A 24,837-nucleotide genomic window follows, 5' to 3' on the forward strand; every position below is an offset into this window, starting at 1 on the left:
TTTTTTTCTGACATTTTTTTCCAATAGAAAAGGAAAAACACCTGACAAAAAATTATTATTGCTTTAACGTGCTGTATTAAAAAAAAAGAAAAAAAAAAAAATCAAATTGCATAAACCACCACTAGCATATTTCCTATAAACATTCAGCTAACCTCCTCAGGGTATGTGCACACTCAGAACAGAATTTTCCATGTGGATTCTTGTGTGGAAAAACTGCAGCGTAGTACAGTACCAGCAAAGTGAATGAGAATAGACATATGTCATGTACACACTGCTTTTTTTCACATGGAAATTGACGTGTAAAGTGGATTTTGTCAATTGTTTTCGTTTTTGGTGTGGATTTCACCCTTTTCAATGCAAGGATGATATCTGCTGAAAATCTGCATCAAAAACCACAAGTAACGAATGCAGATTTTGGTAAGGACAGACATCACAGCCCGATTTGGTTTTGAAATCTGCACCCGTGTGCAGGTATCCTTAGGGCTGTTTCACATGAGCGAGTCCATTGCGTTCTGGACTTGCAGGAGCACACGGCATTACATAACATTATAAGTCAGTATAATGCTGTGCGCTCCTGCAAGTCCAGAACGGAGGATCACGCTGACACACGGAGCCCGATTCCCGCAATGGACTCGCTCATGTGAAACAACCCTAAAGATACCTGCACACATGTGAAGGTTTAGTAACAGAATATAATCAAAAATTTCTGTGCATTTCTGCATCAAAAAATGCATGTTTGACTTGCAGTTTTTGGTGTGGATTTGATGCGGTTTTGCCGCAGATCTCAACCTTCCATTGAAAAGATTGAAATCCGCACACAAAAAAAAAAAAAACATTCACAAAATAATTTCAAAATAGGCATTTCCGGTCAATTCTGCACGGAACTAAAAATAAAATAAAAAATAAAAAAACAAAGGGGAAGATTTATCATCTTCCTTTGTGCCACAAAAGTGGTTTTAACCCCTTTTGGGTAAGGAAGGCCTCCACTGGGCGGACATTGGGGAAGGCGTTTATTAATGAGTCTGAGGCTGTACTAGGCTTCCAGGCTCATTACTTATACATTACAGTTCAGGTTGGCAGCACTGAGGATCTGTAATATAGTGATTTCTGTATAGAATAATAGAGCAAATTCCATTCTATACAAATTGCAATCTGATGATTGCGATTTTGGGTCCAGATGGGGACCTAACAAGTAAAAAAAAAAAAGTTTTCAAAAATATACAATTGCAAATCATTCCCCAAAATCAAAATAAAAAAACAATAAAAAAATATATAATGGGCATCGCCCAATAAAATATTTAAAGGGATTCTGTCACCTTGTTTTAGCCTAGAGAGCTGTGGACATGCACGGCAAGACCGCTGCTAGCATGTCCGCAATATACAGTCAGGTCCATAAATATTGGGACATCAACACAATTCTAACATTTTTGGCTCTATACACCACCACAATGGATTTGAAATGAAACAAACAAGATGTGCTTTAACTGCAGACTGTCAGCTTTAATTTGAGGTTATTTACATCCAAATCAGGTGAACGGTGTAGGAATTATAACAGTGCCTCCCACTTGTTAAGGGACCAAAAGTAATGGGACAATTGGCTTCTCAGCTGTTCCATGTCTAGGTGTGTGTTATTCCCTCATTATCTAAATTACAATGAGCAGATAAAAGGTCCAGAGTTCATTTCAAGTGTGCTATTTGCATTTGGAATCTGTTGCTGTCAACTCTCAAGATGAGATCCAAAGAGCTGTCACTATCAGTGAAGCAAGCCATCATTAGGCTGAAAAAACAAAACAAACCCATCAGAGATATAGCAAAAACATTAGGCCTGGCCAAAACAACTGTTTGGAACATTCTTAATAGGAAGGAACGCACTGGTGAGCTCAGCAACACCAAAAGACCCAGAAGACCACTGAAAACAACTGTGGTGGATGACTGAAGAATTCTTTCCCTGGTGAAGAAAACACCATTCACAACAGTTGGCCAGATCAAGAACACTCTCCAGGAGGTAGGTGTATGTGTGTCAAAGTCAACAATCAAGAGAAGACTTCACCAGAGTGAATGCAGATGGTTCACCACAAGATGTAAACCATTGGTGAGCCTCAAAAACAGGAAGGCCAGATTAGAGTTTGCCAAACGACATCTAAAAAAGCCTTCACAGTTCTGGAACAACATCCTATGGACAGATGAGACCAAGATCAACTTGTACCAGAGTGATAGGAAGAGAAGAGTATGGAGAAGGAAAAGAACTGCTCATGATCCTAAGCATACCACCTCATCAGTGAAGCATGGTGGTGGCAGTGTCATGGCGTGGGCATGTATGGCTGCCAATGGAACTGGTTCTCTTGTATTTATTGATGATGTCACTGCTGACAAATGCAGCAGGATGAATTCTGAAGTGTTTCGGGCAATATTATCTGCTCATATTCAGCCAAATGCTTCAGAAATCATTGGACGGTGCTTCCCAGTGCAGATGGACAATGACCCAAAGCATATAGCAAAAGCAACCAAAGAGTTTTTTAAGGGAAAGAAGTGGAATGTTATGCAATGGCCAAGTCAATCACTTGCTGAAGACAAAACTGAAGGGAAAATGCCCCAAGAACAAGCAGGAATTGAACCCAGCATCTGGTGATGTCTATGCATTCCAGACTTCAAGCTGTAATTGACTGCAAAGGATTTGGAACCAAATATTAAAAAGTGAAAGTTTGATTTATGATTATTATTCTGTCCCATTACTTTTGGTCCCGTAACAAGTGGGAGGCACATATGCAAACTGTTGTAATTCATACAACGTTCACCTGATTTGGATGTAAATACCCTCAAATTAAAGCTGACAGTCTGCAGTTAAAGCACATCTTGTTCGTTTCATTTCAAATCCATTGTGGTGGTGTATAGAGCCAAAAATGTTATAATTGTGTCGATGTCCCAATATTTATGGACCTGACTGTACCTGTCCCATAGCGCTGTGTGCTTTTAATGTGTTTAAAAAATGATTTTATAGATATGTAAATTTGCCTGGTAAGGAGCCCAAGGGGCTGTACTAACCTTCTTTGTGCCCAGCCACGCCCCCTGTGAAGGAGCCCAGCACCGCCTGCGTCCTCCGAATCTCCTCTTTGCTCACAGTTAGATCGCCGCAAGCTCGCGCATGCGCAGTGTCGGCATAGTGTTCTTTCCTTGTGCTGGCATCAGCCTCAGGGAAGGAACTGCGCATGTGCGAGCTTGTGCATTGCGAGATTGCGAGATCTAACTGTGAGCAAGGAGGAGATTCGGAGGACGCAGGCGGTGCTGGGCTCCTTCACAGGGGGCGTGGCTGGGCTCCAAGAAGGTTAGTACAGCCCCTTGGGCTCCTTACCAGGGTCATTTACATATCTATAAAATCATTTTTTAAACACAATAAAAGCACACAGCGCTATGGGACAGGTATATTGCGGACATGCTAGCGGCGATCTAGCCGTGCATGTCCGCAGCTCTATAGGCTAAAACAAGGTGACAGAATCCCTTTAAAAAAATATTATCCCATATGGTGAATGGCGTAATGGGAGAAGAAAAATGGCACACAAAAATTTAATACAAAGTGATCAAAAAGTCATACACACCTCTTACAAACAAATGAGCCCTCGCACATCTTCGAAGACATAACTGTAAAAAAAGTTATGGGGTCAGAATACAGTGATAAGAAAATAAATTATTTTTTCCAGTTTTTCTTCTTCCAGTATTTAAAACGCAAGAACAAACGTACTGACCTGGAGAATGAAAAGCACAGTGTTACCGCATAGTGAATACCGTATAAACAAAACCCATAAAACTGTGGCGGAATCACCTTTTTTTGTTTCAAATTTCACCCCATTTGGAATTTTTTTTACCACTTCCCACTACATTGTATGCAATATTAAATGGTGGCATTAGAAAGTACAACTTGTCCTGCAAAAAACAAGTCCTCATATGGATATGTGAACCGAAAATATTATAATTACTTACCGGTAATTGGTTTTTCCTCTAGCCTCCACAGCGGCACAGATTCACAGGAGGTTACCCCGTGTCCCCTAGGGACAGGAAAAAACGTGGAGATCTTTAAATAGCCCCCTCCCCTTACCTGCTCCAGTAAATAACCGAGAAACTCTGAAATGGATGCAACATAATGTTGTTTATCTATTTTTCAAATTCCTGTGCCGCTGTGGAGGCTAGAGGAAAAACCAATTACCGGTAAGTAATTATAATCTTTCCAAACGCATTCACAGCGGCACGGATTCACAGGAGGAATAACAGAGAAATTAATAACTAGGGTGGGACCACTGCAGATAACACTCTGCGAGCAAACGATAAGTCCTTATTTTTTAACACATCTAATTGATAATGATAAAAAAGGTAGAAGGCGAAGACCAGGTGGCTGCCTGGCATATTTGTTCCAGAGAGACGTCCGCTGTCTCTGGACTGATCGAGTTAAATGAGCTTTTAGTCCCTTCGGAGGAATGACATCTTTGAAGTTGTAGCAAAAAAGGATTGCCGATCTGATTCATCTTCAAATGGTTGTCTTGCTTGCCGCCTGTCCTCTATTTGGCCCAGCAAACTGAATTAAGAGTCTGTCTGTCTTCCTGAAAATGTTGCCTTAAGGTAAGCTAACACACATCTGCGAACATCCAGATTATGAAAACGCCTTTCTTCCAGACAACCTGATGGAGAACCAAATGATGGCGATGAAACGTCTTTCAGACAGTGAAAAATTAAAACAACCTTGGGTAAAAAAGTGGGAGAGTGTTTCAGCACTATCCTGTGATCTCTTACAGTTAGATAGGGAGCGGAGCTCTACATGAAAACGCTTGTATTTCGCCCACTCTTCTAGCTGTAATAATTGTAACGAGGAAAATTTTTTAAAGGACAACAATCTTAAAGGAATTTCAGATAACGTCTCAAATGGGGACTAAAATGGGGATTAAAACGGACAATACTAAATTTAGATCCCAAGAAGGGACTGTGGATCTGACTATAGGTTCATTCCGCCGTGCCCCTTTTACAAATCTTTTAACACAAATGTAGATCTGCCAATTTTGTATCTAAAAAGGCACTTAGGGCCGAGATATGGACTTTAATGGTACCGACTTTTAAACCTTTATTTATACCCTCCTGCAGAAAATCTAAAATGACAGATACATCTAGGGCATCGGCAGTTTTGAATCTATTTTTGGAAAATGTTAAAAATGTTTCCCAGACTCTATGGTAAATCTTTGACGTGATAGATTTTCGACTACATAAAATAGTAGAGATTACCGCCTCCGAAAACCCTTTTTTCCTCAAAAATTCCCCCTCAGGTTCCAAGCTGCCAGACGTAGTTGTGCCAACCTAGGGTGTAAGACTGGACCCTAATGAAGGTGGTCTGGGAGAGGCGGCAGAATCCAGTAATTCCCTGCTGACATGTTCAATAGTCGGGGAAACCAAGATTTTCTCAGCCAGTATGGAGCGACTAGGATTAGTTTGGACTTTTCTTGTAACACTTTTGACAGAATTGTTGGAATTAGAGAAAACGGGGGAAATGCGTACAGAATCTCGTTCGGCCAAGGATGGGAGAGTGCATCCACAAACAAAGGGTGATCTCTGTAGGATAGGGAACCAAATTTCTCCTTTTGTTCTGCCGCATCGCAAACAGGTCTAGGTGTGGTATTGAACACCTCTTTGTTATCTGAAGAAAAACCTGTCGATTTAAACTCCATTCCCCTTCTTTCAAAGTATCTCTGCTTAAAAAATCTGCGATCCTGTTGTCTTTTCCCCTTATATGGACCGCCGTAATTGACTGTATATTCTTTTCTGCCCATTGAAAGATTTTTCTTGATACTTTTGCCAAGGATGCACTTTTTGTACCTCCTTGTTTGTTCAGGTAGGTGACCGTAGTGATGTTGTCTGATAGGATTTTATATCTCTTCCTTTTACTTCCAAATGAAGAGCTTTTAACCTGTTCCGGACATAGGGTGTACCGGTACGCCCTGATGTCCGAGTCCTTAAGGACACAGGGTGTACCGGTACGTCCTATGTATTTCCGATCACCGCCGCTCGGCCGGTCCTGTGACCCCCCGTATCGGGGATCGTTGCAAACCGCAGGTCAATCAGAAACTTCAAAATGCTTTTATTTTATGTTTAACCCCCCCCCCTGCAGTCCTCTGTATTATGTGCCGGTGGGTGCTAAAGGCAGAAGTTTAATCAGACTTTGTAAAGTGAAAATACAGTACAGTACACTATATAGTGTACTGTACTGTATTATACAAACATCAGACCCACCAAGTGGGTCTGGGTCCAAAAAAAGTAAAAAAAAAAAAAAACAATTTATCACTGATTAAAAATGAAAAAAATAAAATTCCCTACACATGTTTGATATCACCGCGTCTGTAACGACCTGATCTATAAAACGGTCATGTTACTTTCCCCGCACGGTGAACGCCATAAAAAATAAAAACTATGATGAAATTGAAATTTTGCCCACCTTACTTCCCAAAAAAGGTAATAAAATTGATCAAAAAAGTCATATGTACACCAAAAAATCCCACAAAAAATGAGCCCCTACATGAGACAATGGCCCAAAAAATAAAAAAACTATGGTTCTTAGACTATGGAAACACTAAAACATGATTTTTTTTTTCTAAAATATTATTGTGTAAAACTTACATAAATTAAAAAAAAGTATACATATTAGGTATTGCCGCGTCCGTAATAACTTGCTCTATAAAAATATAACATGACATAACCCCTCAGGTGAATACCGTAAAAAAAAAAAAAATAGCCATTTTTTGTCACCTTACATCACAAAAAGAGTAATAGCAAGTGATCAAAAAGTCATACGCACCCCAAAACAGTGCCAATCAAACCGTCATTTCATCCAGCAAAAATCATACCCTACCCAAGATAATCGCCCAAAAACTGAAAAAACTATGGCTCTCAGACTATGGAGACACTAAAACATTATTTTTTTTGTTTCAAAAATAAAATCATTATGTAAAACTTACATAAATAAAAAAAAAAGGTTTACATATTAGGTATCGCCGCATCCGTAATAACATGCTCTATAAAAATATCACATGACCGAACCCCTCAGGTGAACACCCAAAAAAATAAAAATCCGATGTAAAAAAAGATTTTTTTTGTCACTTTACATCACAAAAAGTGTAATAGCAAGCAATCAAAAAGTCATATGCACCCCAAAACAGTGCCAATCAAACAATCATCTTATCCCGCAGAAAATGAGACCCTACCTAAGATAATCGCCCAAAAACTGAAAAAACTATGGCTCTCAGACTATGGAGACACTAAAACATGATTTTTTTTGTTTCAAAAAGGAAGTCATTGTGTAAAACTTACATAAATAAAAAAAAGTATACATATTAGGTATCGCCACGTCCGTGGCAACCTGCTCTATGAAAATAACACAAGATCTAACCTGTCAGATGAATGTTGTAAATGACAACAACAAAAAACGGTGCCAAAACAGCTATTTCTTGATACCTTGCCTCACAAAAAGTGTAATATAGAGCAACCAAAAATCATATGTACCCTAAACTAGTACAAAACTGCCACCCTATCCTGTAGTTTCTAAAATGGGGTCACTTTTTTGGAGTTTCTACTCTAGGGGTGCATCAGGGGGGCTACAAATGGGACATGGTGTAAAAAAAACAGTCCAGCAAAATCTGCCTTCCAAAAACCGTATGGCATTCCTTTCCTTCTGTCCCTTGCCGTGTGCCCGTACAGTGGTTTACGACCACATATGGGGTGTTTCTGTAAACTACAGAATCAGAGCCATAAATATTGAGTTTTGTTTGGCTGTTAACCCTTGCTTTGTAACTGGGAAAAAATTATTAAAATGGAAAATCTGCCAAAAAAGTGAAATCTTTTAATTGTATCTCTATTTTCCATTAATTCTTGTGGAACACCTAAAGGGTTAACAAAGTTTGTAAAACCAGTTTTGAATACCTTGAGGGGTATAGTTTCTAAAATTGGGTAATTTTTGGGTGGTTTCTATTATTTAAGCCTCACAAAGTGACTTCAGACCTGAACTGGTCCTTAAAAAGTTGTTTTTTGAAAATTTCTGAGAGATTTCAAGATTTGCTTCTAAACTTCTAGGCCTTGTAACGTCCCCCAAAAATAAAATGTCATTCCCAGAATGATCCTAACATGAAGTAGACATATGGGGAGTGTAAAGTAATAACTATTTTTGTAGGTATTACTATGTATTATAGAAGTAGAGAAATTGAAACTTGGAAATTTGCAAATTTTGGGCAATTTTTTTTATAAATAAAAATGCATTTTTTTTTTTACTCCATTTTACCAGTGTCACGAAGTTCAATATGTGACGAAAAAACTGTCTCAGAATGGCCTGGATAAGTCAAAGCGTTTTAAAGTTATCACCACTTAAAGTGACACTGGTCAAATTTGCAAAAAATGGCCTGGTCCTTTAGGTAAAATATGGCTGTGTCCTTAATGAGTTAAGGTTTCCCACACTGCTGATAACGCCCTTAGATTTGAGGAGCGTAGGCTTTGATTTTTGCACCATGTCCCTTGTACTATAGACAGGTCTGAATGAGCCCCCCAACCGGATCTGCTGGCGTCTGTTATTGTTATAGGGACTATTTGTCACCATGACATAGTAACATAGTACAGTCGTGGCCAAAAGTTTTGAGAATTACATAAATATTGGAAATTGGAAAAAGTTGCTGCTTAGGTTTTTATAATAGCAATTTGCATATACTCCAGAATGTTATGAAGAGTGATCAGATGAATTGCATAGTCCGTCTTTGCCATGAAAATTAACTTAATCCCAAAAAAACCTTTCCACTGCATTTCATTGCTGTCATTAAAGGACCTGCTGAGATCATTTCAGTAATCGTCTTGTTAACTCAGGTAAGAATGTTGACGAGCACAAGGCTGGAGATCATTATGTCAGGCTGATTGGGTTAAAATGGCAGACTTGACATGTTAAAAGGAGGGTGATGCTTGAAATCATTGTTCTTCCATTGTTAACCATGGTGACCTGCAAAGAAACGCGTGCAGCCATCATTGCGTTGCATAAAAATGGCTTCACAGGCAAGGATATTGTGGCTACTAAGATTGCACCTCAATCAACAATTTATAGGATCATCAAGAACTTCAAGGAAAGAGGTTCAATTCTTGTTAAGAAGGCTTCAGGGCGTCCAAGAAAGTCCAGCAAGCGCCAGGATCGTCTCCTAAAGAGGATTCAGCAGCGGGATTGGAGTGCCACCAGTGCAGAGCTTGCTCAGGAATGGCAGCAGGCAGGTGTGAGCGCATCTGCACACACAGTGAGGCGAAGACTTTTGGAAGATGGCCTGGTGTCAAGAAGGGCAGCAAAGAAGCCACTTCTCTCCAAAAAAAACATCAGGGACAGATTGATCTTCTGCAGAAAGTATGGTGAATGGACTGCTGAGGACTGGGGCAAAGTCATATTCTCCGATGAAGCCTCTTTCCGATTGTTTGGGGCATCTGGAAAAAGGCTTGTCCGGAGAAGAAAAGGTGAGCGCTACCATCAGTCCTGTGTCATGCCAACAGTAAAGCATCCTGAGACCATTCATGTGTGGGGTTGCTTCTCATCCAAGGGAGTGGGCTCACTCACAATTTTGCCCAAAAACACAGCCATGAATAAAGAATGGTACCAAAACACCCTCAAACAGCAACTTTTTCCAACAATCCAACAACAGTTTGATGAAGAACAATTCATTTTCCAGCACGATGGAGCACCGTGCCATAAGGCAAAAGTGATAACTAAGTGGCTCGGGGACCAAAACGTTGACATTTTGGGTCCATGGCCTGGAAACTCCCCAGATCTTAATCCCATTGAGAACTTGTGGTCAATCCTCAAGAGGCGGGTGGACAAACAAAAACCCACTAAGGCTGCGTTCACACGGGCGAGATTTCCGCGCGGGTGCAATGCGGTAGGTGAACGCATTGCACCCGCACTGAATCCGGACCCATTCATTTCAATGGGGCTGTTCAGATGAGCGATGATTTTCATGCATCACTTGTGCGTTGCGTGAAAATCGCAGCATGCTCTATATTCTGCGTTTTTCACGTAACGCAAGCCCCATAGAAGTGAATGGGGTTGCGTGAAAATCGCAAGCATCCGCAAGCAAGTGCGGATGCGGTGCGATTTTCACGCATGGTTGCTAGGTGACAGTCTATTCACTGTATTATTTTCCCTTATAACATGGTTATAAGGGAAAATAATAGCATTCTGAAAACAGAATGCTTAGTAAAATAGCGCTGGAGAAGTTAAAAAAAAAATAAACAAATTAACTCACCTTCTCCTCTTGATCGTGTAGTTCCCAGTCTCTTCTGATGAGCTGTCGGCTAAAGGACCTTTGGTGACGTCAGATCACATGCTCCAATCACATGGTCCATCACCGTGGTGATGGACCATGTGATTGGAGCATGTGATCTGACGTCACCACAGGTCCTAGCCTGTAGTTCATTAAAGAAGTAAAGAAGAGACCGGGAACTACGCGGAGGAGGTGAGTTAATTTTTTTTATTTTTTTTTAACCCTCAATTGATCACCTACTATGCATTCTGTATTCAGAATGCTATTATTTTCCCTTATAACCATGTTATAAGGGAAAATAATACAATCTACACTACAACTAACCCAAACCTGAACTTCTGTGAAGAAGTTCGGGTCTGGGTACCACAGTCGGTTTTTTATCATGCGCGTGCAAAAAACATTGCACCCGCACGATAAAAACTGAACATCGGAACGCAATCGCAGTCAAAACTGACTGCAATTGCATTCCTACTCGCGCGGGTTTGCCGCAACACACCGGGACGCATCCGGACCTAATCCGGACACACTCGTGTGAACGCAGCCTAATTCTGACAAACTCCAAGAAGTGATTATGAAAGAATGGGTTGCTATCAGTCGGGAATTGGCCCAGAAGTTGATTGAGAGCATGCCCAGTCGAATTGCAGAGGTCCTGAAAAAGAAGGGCCAACACTGCAAATACTGACTCTTTGCATAAATGTCATGTAATTGTCGATAAAAGCCTTTTAAACGTATGAAGTGCGTGTAATTATATTTCACTACATCACAGAAACAACTGAAACAAAGATCTAAAAGCGGTTTAGCAGCAAACTTTGTGAAAACTAATATTTGTGTCATTCTCAAAACTTTTGGCCACGACTGTACATAAGGCCGAAAAAAGACATTTGTCCATCCAGTTCGGCCTGTCATCCTGCAAGTTGATCCAGAGGAAGGCAAAAAAAAAAAAAAAAAACCCTGTAAGGTAGAAGCCAATTTTCCTCACTTTAGGGGAATAAAAAATTCCTTCCCGACTCCAATCAGGCACTCAGAATAACTCCCTGGATCAACGACCCCTCTCTAGTAGCTATAGCCTGTAATATTATTACACTCCAGAAATACATCCAGGCCCCTCTTGAATTCCTTTATTGCACTCACCATAACCATCCATAGTCTCACTGCTCTTACCGTAAAGAATCCTCTTCTATGCTTGTCTACAAACCTTCTTTCCTCCAGACGCAGAGGATGTCCCCTCATCACAGTCACAGTCCTGGGGATAAATAGATGATGGGAGAGATCTCTGTACTGCCCCCTGATATATTTATACATAGTTATTAGATCTCCCCTCAGTCGTCTTTCTTCTAAAGTGAATAACCCTAATTTTGATAATCTTTCAGGGTACTGTAGTCCACCCATTCCAGTTATTACTTTAGTTGCCCTCCTCTGTACCCTCTCCAGCTCTGCTATGTCTGCCTTGTTCACAGGAGCCCAGAACTGTACAGAGTACTCCATGTGTGGTCTGACTAATGATTTGTAAAGTGGTAGGACTATGTTCTCATCACGGGCATCTATGCCCCTTTTGATGCAACCCATGACACTCCGTCGCATAAGTTTCTTTTGTCTAGCCACCATAGTAAAGAGTCTTTCACCTGTTGAGGGACTCTCGCTTTCTTTTCTAACGAGAATATGCTTTTGTCCCAGTTTTTTAACATGAACGCTTGAAGGACCCGAGAGTGTGTTTGTGCCCATTTTACTGCAGGAATTGAAGATGACATAAGGCCCAGCACCTTCATCACTAACCCAATAGCTACTTTTCTTTTGCTCTGAAAAATAGAAATTTGCTGGTTGATTTTTGACAGCTTTTCTACTGGGAGAAAGGTCTTCATAAGATGTCCAACAACATGCCAAGAAAAATCATCTTTTTGGGATGAAGATCTGATTTTTCTAGATTTACCATCCAGCCTAGGACTTTCTCCAATTTTTATTTTTAATCTGCGGCAATGAGTAAATCAAGTATATACAAGTATCGGAGATAAAGGGTTGCTACAGTGGCGCTCAGTGGATGCTATATGTAGAAGCAGCGGTATCGCGGCAGAAACACAAAAATCTGCCGCACAGGGGAGACAATGTAATATATTATAATACTGCGCTTAAGTATCCCTTTCTGATGTAAATTTGCTACTACCTCTGACATAACTTTTGAGAAGACTCTGGGGACTGACGTTAGGCTGAAGGGAAGGACCTGGAATTGAAAATGGGACAACTTTTTCACCCACTGTACCGAAAAACCTTTTTGTGATGATCGCTGCCTATAGGGATATGATAATATGCATCGGTCAGATCTAAGGTTGCCATATAAACGTCCTTTCTGAGAAGATTTATTGTATACTTTATCGTTTCCATTTTCAAACGCTTGTACTGACGATTTAGGCCTTTTAAGTTTATAATTGCTCTGTGAGAGCAGTTTGGTTTTCTTACTAAGAAAATTGGGGAATAAAAACCTGACTTTTCCAGGTGGAACAGGAACGATGGCTTTTTTCTGAAGCAGGATCAGTTGATTTATGAGCACTGACTGTTTTTTTTAGCTCCTTGGTAATGCAAAACACATCTTGAGGAGGGGAGGAAAATTCAATTTTTACACCTGACCATATTACATCTAATACCCAGGGGGATCTGGAGATTTTTTCCCAGGTAGGAAGATTTTTTTTTAGCCTTCCTCCCACAGCACTTCTGGCGTCATTGATTCTTAAGTTTTTGAGAGGAATTTGCTGGGTTAAAGAGAAATCCTCTACCCGTACCTATACCTGTCTGCCATCTTCCTGAAAAAAACTTTTTTTTTCTGGTCCTGTGGAAGAGCCGAAAGTTCGACTGACTAAATTTTTTGGGTTCTGACGGAAAACCTTTCTTCTTATCTGTGGCTTTTTCAAGGATATTATCATCGAGTACGGACTAGAATACTCTTTCTCCTTCACAGGGGATTACGCATAATTTTTTGAGGCTGAATCCCCTTGACCATGACCTCAGCCACACCGTTCTTCTAGTGGCATTGGAGAGGGCTGCAGATCTGGCTGCCAATTTTACAGTATCTACAGAGGCATCCAACAGAAAATTTGCTGCCTGTTTTAACATGGGCAAGGAAGCAATAATATCCTCCCTTTGGGTTCCTGCCACTAAATGCTCCTCCATCTGGTTAATCCAAATGGCTATGGACCTGGCAGTATAAGTAGCCTCTACACTTGGTCTTAAAATGGCCATAGAGGCTTCACGGGATCTTTTACAAAAGGGCTTCACTTTTTTTGTCCATAGGGTCTTTTAGAAGACCTACATCCTCAAAAGGGAGAGCAGATTTTTTTGTTATTTTTGCTACCGGAGCATGAACTTTTGGACATTTATCCCAAAGGATGTTATCCTCCTCTGTAAATGGATACTTCCTTTTAAAAATTCTGGAGACCCCAGGCTTTTTCTCTGGGTCAGTCCATTCTTTATTAATAATTCAGAGGAAAAAACCCTTTTCCTTCCCCTCCCCCCCCCCCCCCCCCCCCAAGCCTCTAAACATAACCTCCTGGACGGATTTTTGTTGTTTAGAGTCTTCCAGATTCAAGGTCGCCCTTATTGTTTTTAAGAGAGAATCTGACTCTTCAATGGAGCAAAAGGGACGACTGGACTCGTCTTCAGAGGAATCAGAGTTGGAACCTGAAATTAACTCCCCTTCATCAAAATCTTCCTCCTGCGGATTTATTTCAGAAGGGGCGGACATTGCTGACATGGAGGTGGAAGTTTTTTTTGAGATATGGACGACATTTTACAGTCCACAGCACTGCTCACTTCCTCTTTGATACAATTTTTTCCAGACATTTAACACAAAGGTTTTTTTTTATGACTGGAAGGCAGTCCCTTTTTGCAAATTGAAAATTTTTTGATACGCTGAGAAGATTCAGCTGATTTTTGCACATCCCTGACCTAGGGGAATATATTAAAAATACATAATCAGAAGGAAGCAGCTTCAGCGATAAAGGAAAATACGGATATCCTTCACCCTTGGCGAGACAGAAATTTCCTTGCCACCTCCAAGTACAGCACAGCTATAAAATCATATTTAACCCCCCATTGGGAGGCTGCAAAATATTCCAGACTAGTGGGTCCTAGAAACAATTATGTGAGGGTACAAAATAGATTTTCTGTCCCCTCCCCAAGAGAAATTTGTTTTAACCAGAACCCTAAACCAGACCAAACTGTCTATCTTAGAGGATTCTGTCCTCCTTTATGTTCAAAAAAGGGCCCTAGAGGAAGTTCCTCTTCGCGAACAAGGGCTGGGAGTATACTCCCCCGTTTTTCTAGTCCCGAAGCCGTCAAGCGATTGGCGCATGATCTGCTGTAGAAATGCTATGCCCAGCCCATATTACTCATGTGTTTGGTGATTAATAAGTTAGTTTGTTTCCGATCCGCAAAAAACTGATAAAATACGGAAAACATACAGACCTGCGTTACCTAAATTGGTTCATAAGACCAAAGCGCTTCAGAATGGAGACCATTCGATCACTCATCAGCATCCTAAACCCCGGCGATCTAATGATCACCTTAGATCTGAAGTATGCTTACCTTCATATCCCCATTCACCCAGCTCAGAGGAAATTTTTAAGAATTGCGGTCTCCATAAGAGGGGTGGTAAAACATTACCAGTTTGCTGTGCTGCCTTTTGGCATATCTTCCGCTCCCCATACTTTCACAAAAGTTGTGGCTCTGGTTGTCGCCCAACTCAGGCTTCTAGGGCTAGAAATCGTGCCATACCTAGACGACTGGCTTCTAAAAGCCGCCACTCTAGACGTTCTTTTATCTCATCTTCAGCTGACTCTTCAGTCTCTCCAGCGCTTGGGCTGGCTCATAAATTGGGAAAAATCGGAGATCGTTCCATCTACTTCCAGGATGTTCCTGGGTTTTCTTGTAGACTCCGAACGGATGACCCTTTCCCTCTCACCAGAGAGGAAGAATCGAGTGATAAGAGCTGCGCAGTTCCTCATGGCACCTCGGCGGGTGTCCATCAGAACACTCACGAAGATGTTAAGCCACGTCAGCATCTGCAGAAGCAGTTCCTTGGGCCCTATGACACCAACGTCCACTTCAGGAAGAAGTGTTGGCAGTCTGGAATCGCAACCTCAAGGGGTTGGACAAGACGCACTCCCTGTCTACCGAAGTCCGTTCCTCCCTCAGGTGGTGGAGAAACCTATTAGATGGGAGGTCCTTGATTCAACCTCGTTGGATCACGTTGACCACAGACACCTCCCTTCTAGGTTAGGGAGCCCATCTGAAGGAGAATCCAGTACAAAGGTACCTGGAGTCCACAGGAGAGGCTTCTCTCATTCAATCTGAGAGAATTGAGAGCAGTTCGTCTCGCTCTCTACCACTTTGCTCCTCTTATCCGCGGGAAGGCGGTAAGAGTCCGCTCGGACAATACGACGGTAGTCGCTTACATCAACAGACAGGGAGGCACAAGATCTCAACCTCTCATCCAGGAAGTTGGTTTAATTCTTGCTTGGGCAGAAACCAGTCTATCCCACCTTTCGGCTGTTCACATCAGAGGGAATCTCAACGTATTTGCAGATCGGCTGAGTCGGGGTCTGCCAGTTCCAGGCGAATGGTCATTGAACAGAGACGTTTTCACCCAGATCACTCTCTGGTGGGGTACTCCAGAGATAGACTTGATGGCTACCCGCTTGAACGCCAAGGTGGACAGATTCTGCTCCCTCTACAAGGACAATCATCTGGCGATAGACGCTCTGTCCATAACATGGAGGTTCAGGCTGGCTTAAGCTACTTTCACACTAGCGTTCGGGTGTCCGCTCGTGCGCACCGTTTGAAGGGGCTCACGAGCGGCCCCGAACGCATCCGTCTGGCCCCAATGCATTCTCAGTGGAGGCGGATCCACTGAGAATGCATCCGCCTGCCAGCGTTCAGCCTCTGCTCCGCGAGCGGACACCTGAACGCTGCTTGCAGCGTTCGGGTGTCCGCCTGGCCGTGCGGAGGCGAGCGGATCCGTCCACACTTACAATGTAAGTCAGTGGGGACGGATCCGCTTGAAGATGACACTATATGGCTCAATCTTCAAGCGGATCCGTTCCCCATTGACTTTCAATATAAAGTCTGAACGGATCCGCTCAGACAACTTTCAGACTTAGAAAATTTTCTAAGTTTTAATGCAGACGCATCCGTTCTGAACGGATGCGAACGTCTGCATTATCGGAGCGGATCCGTCTGATGAAACATCAGACGGATCCGCTCCGAACGCTAGTGTGAAAGTAGCCTTACATATTCCCTCCAATTTCCATGATACCAAGGGTATTGACGAAAATCAAGCAAAACAACTGGAGCAGGTAAGGGGAGGGGGCTATTTAAAGATCTCCATGTTGTTTCCTGTCCCTAGGGGAGGCGGGGTAACCTCCTGTGAATCCGCAGTGGAGGCATTTGAAAAAAAAAGTTATGGATGGCAGGGACCAAAAAACAAAAACGCAAAGACTGAAAATCACTGCGTCAGAAAAAACATAAAAAGCCACAAGCTGTGCATTTGTGACTTTTTAAATGCGACTGAGAAAGCCACCCTTGGGTATGACCAACCGCAGAGTCAGGTTCATCGTAATTTACACCAGTTTACTGGTGCAAATGAAGCCAGAAATCTACGGCAGCTCGGAGCGGTTGTAGATTTCTATTTAGGCACACAGACTGCTAAGAGATGCGTCATAAAGTAGGAGCATACTCCAGCAGCGCAGGCGATATCAAGACGGGCACAGAAAGCACTAGTCTTGATAAATCTACCCCTTAGTGTACATGGTATTTATCTAATCTCATACACTTTGCTGGTACTGTATTAGGGCTCATGCACACAAACTTATTTTCTTTCTGCTTCCGTTCTGTTTGCGGAGCGTATGCGGATTCACTTCAATGGGTCCGCAAAAACAACAGAAGTTACTCCGTGTGCATTTCGTTTCTGTATTTCCGTTCCGCAAAAAAGTAGTGCATGTCCTATTATTGTCCGCAAATCACGGTCCGAGGCCTCATTCAAGTCAATGGGTCCACAAAAAATACGGAACACGCACGGAACACATCCGGATCCACACTGTAGAAATGCTATGCCCAGCCCATATTGCTCATGTGTTTGGTGATTAATAAGTTACTGTTTGTTTCCGATCCGCAAAAAACAGATCAAATACGGAAAACATAGATATGTTTTGTGCAATAACAGAACGGTAAAGGACTTCAATCAGAGATAAAAAAACCCTCAGATAGGGAACAACGGATCCATACAAAACGGACCGCAAAACAATGGTCGTGTGCATGAGCCCTTATGCTGTGTGAAAAGCCACTCATAATCCGCATTGTGTGCAGGCACCCTTAGGCTGGAGTCATACATAGTTTTTTTTTTTTTTTGCACAACAGGAGTGGATAAAAAGAGACGCATCAGTCTTTCCTTTATACTTTTTTTTATTTTTTTTTACAAGTGGAAATTTTAATATCGTGCAAAGTTCATTTATTTCAGAAATGCAACTTAAAAGGTGAAACTAATATATGAGAGAGACTCATTACATGCAAAGTGAGATATTTCAAGCCTTTATTTGTTATAATTTGGATGATTATGGCTTTCAGCTTATGAAACCCCAAAGTCACTATCTCAGGTACCCTTACGCTCAGGGGGTATGGATTAATCAGCTGACTAGTGTGACACTTTGAGCCCAGAATATTGAACCTTTTCACAATATTCAAATTTTTCAATTCCAGGAGTAAACCCACCGATGACATTTTCATATTTTTTTTTTAATTGCACGTGCTTCCAGCTGAATTCACCCATTGGGATTTCCCAGAGGCAATTATGTAAATAATGCCTAATTTATTACATCTTTGACTTCAATATTATGCCTATATTAATTCTTATAAATGTTTGTGTCTTGCAGCGATGGTGCTATTGAAACGATCGCGCATGCCTGTGTTTAAAGCAGACAGACCATTTTTCTTTTTCTTAAGGCAAGCCAGCTCAGGTAAAGTAAAGGTTTTATCAATCTGAAAATCACAATTTTTTATTTTAAGTCAGAGAACCTCATTAAAGGGGATTTCCTGTGATTAATAGAAGAGAAAAAATAAAATAAAAAAAATAAATAAAAGCCTACATAGAGATAATGTATTAGGGACCATGCACACAAACATATTTTCTTTCCGTGTCAGTTAAGTTTTTTTTTGCGGATCATATCTGCAACCATTGATTGCAATGGATCCACAAAAGAATGGAAGTTGCTCAGTGTGCATTCCAGTTCGCAAAAAAAAAAAAAATAGGGATATAAAAAATATATATATATTTTTTTTTTAAAAGAGATAGGACTGGTCTTTTAGGAGCCAGCTGTTCAGTTTTGCAAAATACGGAATGCACATGGACGTCATCCGTATTTTTTGCAGACTGCAAAATACATAGGGTCCTGTGCATGAGCCCTAATAAAAGATTTGCTCCTGTTCTGTGTATGATGGAAATCAATGATCAAACACTCAGTATCTGAGGAAAGGGATTTAGGGGTCATTATTTCAGAAGACTTAAAGGTAGGCAGACAATGTCATAGAGCAGCAGGAAATGCTAGCAGAATGCTTGGGTGTATAGGGAGAGGCATTACCAGTAGAAAGAGGGAGGTGCTCATGCCGCTCTACAGAGCACTAGTGAGACCTCATTTGGAGTATTGTGCTCAGTACTGGAGACCATATCTCCAGAAGGATATTGATACTTTGGAGAGAGTTCAGAGAAGAGCTACTAAACTAGTACATGGATTGCAGGATAAAACTTACCAGGAAAGATTAAAAGGACCTTAACATGTATAGCTTGGAAGAAAGACGAGACAGAGGGGATATGATAGAAACATTTAAATACATAAAGGGAATCAACAAAGTAAAAGAGGAGTGGTAGCTGCAAATACAGTGAAAGTTTAAGCATGCATGGGATAGGCATAAGGCCATCCTTCATATAAGATAGGGCCAGGGGCTATCCATAGTATTCAGTATATTGGGCAGACTAGATGGGCCAAATGGTTCTTATCTGCCGACATATTCTATGTTTCTATGTGTAAAAGGCTTAGTGGCCATATTACATTTTTAATTAAAAAAGATTTCAGATCCAGCTGCTGGTTTGAAAAATGTAGAATATTTATCATGGAACAACCCCTTTAGGGTCCATTCACACGTCCGTAGTGCATTGCAGATCCGCAATACACCCGGCCGGCACCCACATAGAAATGCCTATTCTTGTCAACAATTGCAGACAATAGGACATGTTCTATTTTTTTTCCGGAGCTGCGGACCAGAAGATCGGGGCCGCGCACCGGAAATGCGGATGAGGAGAGCACATAGTGTGCTCTCCGCATCCATTCAGTCCCCAAAGACCAGGCATCCTCAAACTGCGGCCCTCCAGCCGTTGCAAAACTACAACTCCCAGCATCCCCGAACAGCCTACAGGTATCAGCCTACAGCAGGGCATTGTGGGAGTTGTAGTTTTACAACAGCTGGAGGGCCACAGTTTGAGGATGCCTGCCATTACTATGAATGGGTCCACACAATTGCGGAACGGGTGCGGACGTCTGAATTGAGCCTTAAAAGGGGTATTCTGGTTGTGAGAAGTTAGATACCCATCAGCTCAATGGAGGGAGTCCTACTGCGGGGACTCCGTACCCCTCATGGTCCCCCAAAATGAAAGCATCTGCAGTACAGCTTTCATCTATTTCCAGAACTCACAGATGAATGGAGCTGCAGCGCGCATGCCCAACCTGCCGCTCAGGTCATTTTTTTTGGGGGGGGGGGGCTACTAGGGATAAAATGGCCCTCGTGCTCATGATCAGTTCTCACAAAGATGTATAATGAAACAGTGAAGATCTTCTTGAAGCAAATTTACAAAATGGTGCTACAGTTTGTATTCTATTAATTGATTTTAAAAAAATTATCTGCCCAAAAAATTATGAACTAAATTAATGCTTAATTCCAATAACCTATATGTAAAATAAAACAGACAAATGTTAAGAGATCTCAGTATGACTGATGTCCATCCATGTTTCTTTCCCTCAAATGTAATAACGCCATTTTGGCTTTTTTGTTTTGTAGGATCTGTGCTGTTCATTGGAAGAGTCACCAATCCTTTGCACTGAATGTGATCCTTTCTGTATTTCTATATTTATTATGCCTGTTTTGACAATGTGTAAAAATGTATATTTAATACATGCTTCTTAATAAAGCATTGATGTTTCACAATTAATATCTTTTGTACCACTACAAACACATGGACATACACTACATGGACACCTACAGGAGCTTTTATGACATCCCATTCTAAATCCATAGGCATTCTGAGAAAGCTTTCTACAATATTTAGGAGTGTCTGTGGGAATTTTGGCCCATTCATCCAGAACAACATTTGAGGACAGACTATGTTGGATGAGAGGGCCTAGCTCTCAGTTCTAGTTAATCCAAAAGTTTGATGGGGTAAGGGTCAGGGCTGTGTGCAGCCATTCAACTTCATCCACACCAAACCATGTCTTTATAGACCTTGCTTAAGGCACAGTCATGCTGGAACAGAAAATGGCTTTCCCCAAACTGTTCACATGAAGTTGGAATTACACAATTGTCCAAAATGTCTTGGCATGCTGAAGCATTAAGATGCACCTGCATTGTAACTAAGGGACCTAGACCAAGCCTGAAAAATAAAAAAACAAAAAACACATCACATTATCCCTCCTCAACCATACGGTTGACAGTCAGCCAGGTAATGTCCTCCAGACTCAGCCACCAGAAAGAAGTGTGATTCATCACTCCACAGAACATGCTTCCACTGCTCCACAGTCCAGCGGTGGCCTGCTTTACATAACTCCAACCAACGCTTGGCAACGTAAGGCTTCAATGCAGCTGCTTGACCATGGAAACCCAATGACTCGAAGCTCCCGGCACAGTTATTGTGCTGATGTTAAGGCCAGAGGGAAGAAATTTCACAAACTACCTTGTTGCAACGGTGGCCTCCTATTACAGTACCACGCTGAAAATTTGTTAGAATCATTTGTTTAAAGAAGTCAAGGTGCTCCGGGGTTAGCACTGCAGCCTCTTCCTAGGCATGGCCACTATACAATGTACGGCGCTGTGCGTAGCATGCTTTGAAGAAGCTGCCATGCTCACCTAATCGACACGGCCTCTTCACACAGCTGATATGTGGCGGTGCAGGGTGTTGGACCCCCACAATCAGATATTGATAACCTACTCTTGGAAAACAGCTTTAAAAAGGTCAAGACATTTTACGCACAGCTTCTTTGGTGGCACATTTAGATGCAGCGAGATGTAGATGCAAGTCAATAGTAAACTATAAAACAAATGTTTTTATTGCTAAATTTTACTTTTTTTGGTACATTGCAACCCTTTTTTCCAAATGGAGCACGCTCCCATGTAGGGTTGTTGCGGGTATCGAGATTTCAATACCCAATCGATACGATACCGGGATTTCCATTTTTTTCGATACTGGGCTGCGCAGTCTAGTATCTCTGAACATGAGTGCAGTCAGCGCACCGCTCTCAGCGCACTCATGTTTCCTCAGCAGCACGGGGAGAAGGAAGCAGTCCTCCCTCCCCCCTGTGCTGCCACCAATGAGAAGAGAGGGGTGGGCGCACTGCGCCACCAATGATACACGACTTTTGCTACACAGAGCAGCGCCCAGCGATGTCCCAGCACTCACCATTATTCCTGGGCGCCGCTCCGTTCGCCTGCTGTGCCCCATTACTGTCTCCTCTCCTGCTCCACATGCTGATTACTATTGGAGGGATGGGGAAGAGACATCAGCGTCTAGTGGGCGTTCCTTCTCCCTGCACTGTGATTGGACAGCGCTACAGCCAGGGAGAAGGAACGCCCACTAGTGAAGCTGATGTCTCCTCCCCATTGCTCTGATGTAATGTAATGATATAGAGCAGGAGAGGAGACAGTAATGGGGCACAGCAGGCGAACGGAGCGGTGCCCAGGACTAATAGTAAGTGCTGGGACATCGCTGGGCGCCGCTCTGTGTAGCCTAATACTGAAAGTCTGGACCCACGTCTTTAACACATAATACAGGAGGCGGGTGCCGGCAGCAGAATCGCATTGCCGGCACCATGCCTCTGACAGGGAGCTGCGATCAGCGGCAGTAAACCCATCAGGAGCGGCACCTGAGGGGTTAACTGCTGCTGTTCTGCCAGTACCCGCCTCCTGTATTAAGGGGTAATTATCATTGGTGGTGCAGTGTGACCCCCCCCATCCCATTAAAATCATTGGTGGCACAGTGTGCCAGCCCCTCAACCCCCCAGTATTAAAATCATTGGTGGCAGTGGCCACAGGGTCCCCTCCCCTCCCCCTCAATGGTGGTGCAGTGGCAGCTTTTGATCGGAGCTCCAGCTGTGTAAGCCTGGGGCTCCGATCGGTTACCATGACAGCCAGGACGCTACTGAAGCCCTGGCTGCCATGGTAACATCCCTGATGCTGTGTGCACAGAGCAGCAGGGACAGTATGAAGTCCTATTCACCCTGATAGAGATCTATCAGGGTGAATAGGACAAGGGATGAAAGATCCCAGGTTCTGGCCCCTAAGGGGGGAAATAGTTATTAAATAAAAAGTGTAAAAAAAAACAACAACAAAAAAAAAAAAAAAAAGGAAAAAAAAAAAAAACACCACCAAAATATTAAGTATGAATCACCCCCGTTTCCCAATTTCACATAAAATGTATAAACAATAAACATTACATATCGCCACGTCAAAAAAGTCCAAACTATTAAAATATATTTTTTTTAAAAACTATGCAGTGAACGCCGGAACAGAAAAAATAAAAATAAAAACTGCGCGATTCGCCATTTTTTAAAATGCGGAATGCACGTGGTATCGAATGGTATAGAGTATCGCAATACTTTTTCATGGTATCGAAACCGAATAAAAAAATTGGTATCGCAACAACTCTACTGCCATGTGTCCACCCCTCTAGGATTCTTAGTCATGACTATGTACTGTAGAGAGGTTCAACACATGTAAACGGATAAGTTCCCTGTGCATGTGCTCCACTTTGTTTTTAATGTGAAGACTTAAAGGGACACTGACAGGCCCAATTAGCATATTTAGGCATATATATGTCAGTACAGGTCTTATAAAGTGTATTAAAATCATCTAAGTATCCCCCCTGTCCACCTTATAAATACCGAAATATAAAGTTTTATAACCTGCTTGTCCGGTCACCAATCGGCCCAAGGGGCGGCGTTTAATATACGCCCAGCCAGCCGCTCCCAACTGCCGTTCTGAAGCCCCGCCCAGCTCATCAATATTCACTTCGCTGGGCGGTGGCTACAACTCTCCCGACTCAAGTGCCCGGCGCATGCGCATAAAGCAGGGGCTGCAGCGCTCTGTATGCAGGCGCGATGTGACCCCGGCCGGGCGCATGCGCTGAAGATTGGACGGAGGACGTGCCCAGAGGATCGAATGGGCTGTGCGCAGAATCTTGAGTCGGGAGAGTTGTAGCCCCCGCCCAGCAAAGTGAATATTGATGAGCTGGGCGGGGCTGCAGACGGCAGTTGGGAGCGGCTGGCTGGGCGCATTTTCAGATGAAACGCCGCCCCTTGGGCAGATTAGTGACCGGACAAGCAGGTTATAAAACTTTATATTTTGGTATTTATAAGGTGGACAGGGGGGATACTTAGATGATTTTAATAGACTTTATAAGACCTGTACTGACATATATATTCCTAGATATGCTAATTGGGCCTGTCAGTGTCCCTTTAATTAAAATTGGATTTAACTAAAGATTCTGGATCTTCTCAGTCTTCCCAGTGATGTGAGCAGCACCTTAGGCTTCTGTAGATTTATTAAGTTAACCTATTACATTGATAGTAATGGTCCACCATCCAGGATGTCCAAGATACTAAGGCCGTGAACAAGATCCGTGTAGGACTGAAACGTTGGCCAGTAATTATGCAGATTGATTAAAACAATGAAATAAATAAGAAATCATTACAAAAATGTCTTCAGAGTGCCGTGGTTTCTATCATTACTGTTAGTGTCCTTTACCACTGAGCACCACCCATCTCCAAGAAGAGTGCCATTCAACTCTCTTGTTTAAGGAACCTGTTACATTGAACATGGTGTCCGATTTGCAGTCAGCATGCCATGGAGCAGAAGGAACTGTGCAGACTTCGTTTTTTGGGAAAAGATTCAGTATTCGGCCTCATGCACACAAACGTATTTTCATTCCATGTCTGTTCTGGGTTTATTTGAGGACTGTATAGAGAACCATTTATTTCAATGGGTCTGTAAAAAAAACGGAAGGTACTCCATGAGCATTCCGTTTCCATATGTCCGTTCCGCAAAAAAAAAAAATAGAACATGTCCTATTATTGTCTGCATTATGGACCAGGATAGAGCTGTTCTATCAGGGGCCAGCTGTTCTGTAAAGTACGGAATGCACACGGATGTCATCTGTATTTTTTGCGGATCTCAAAATACATACAATCGTGTGCATGAGCCCTTAGCTGTAATTCCTTCCCTGAAATTCGTGCTC

At 42.3% G+C, this 24,837-nt stretch overlaps 1 protein-coding gene across 1 annotated transcript in view; it reads left to right on the plus strand.

The window, feature by feature from the left end:
• The window catches only part of SERPINE3 (serpin family E member 3), a 42,707-nt gene extending 22,180 nt beyond the window's left edge, over positions 1–20,527 (plus strand). Inside the window, exons 7-8 of the mRNA XM_040422433.1 lie at positions 18,218–18,301; positions 20,394–20,527. Coding sequence (XP_040278367.1) covers positions 18,218–18,301; positions 20,394–20,437 — 128 coding nt within the window. The 3' untranslated portion in view covers positions 20,438–20,527. The remainder of the gene's footprint in view (positions 1–18,217; positions 18,302–20,393) is intronic.
• The last annotated feature ends 4,310 nt before the right edge of the window (positions 20,528–24,837 follow it).

This window comes from Bufo bufo, chromosome 3 (assembly GCF_905171765.1).
Source record: "Bufo bufo chromosome 3, aBufBuf1.1, whole genome shotgun sequence".
NCBI lineage: Eukaryota > Metazoa > Chordata > Amphibia > Anura > Bufonidae > Bufo > Bufo bufo.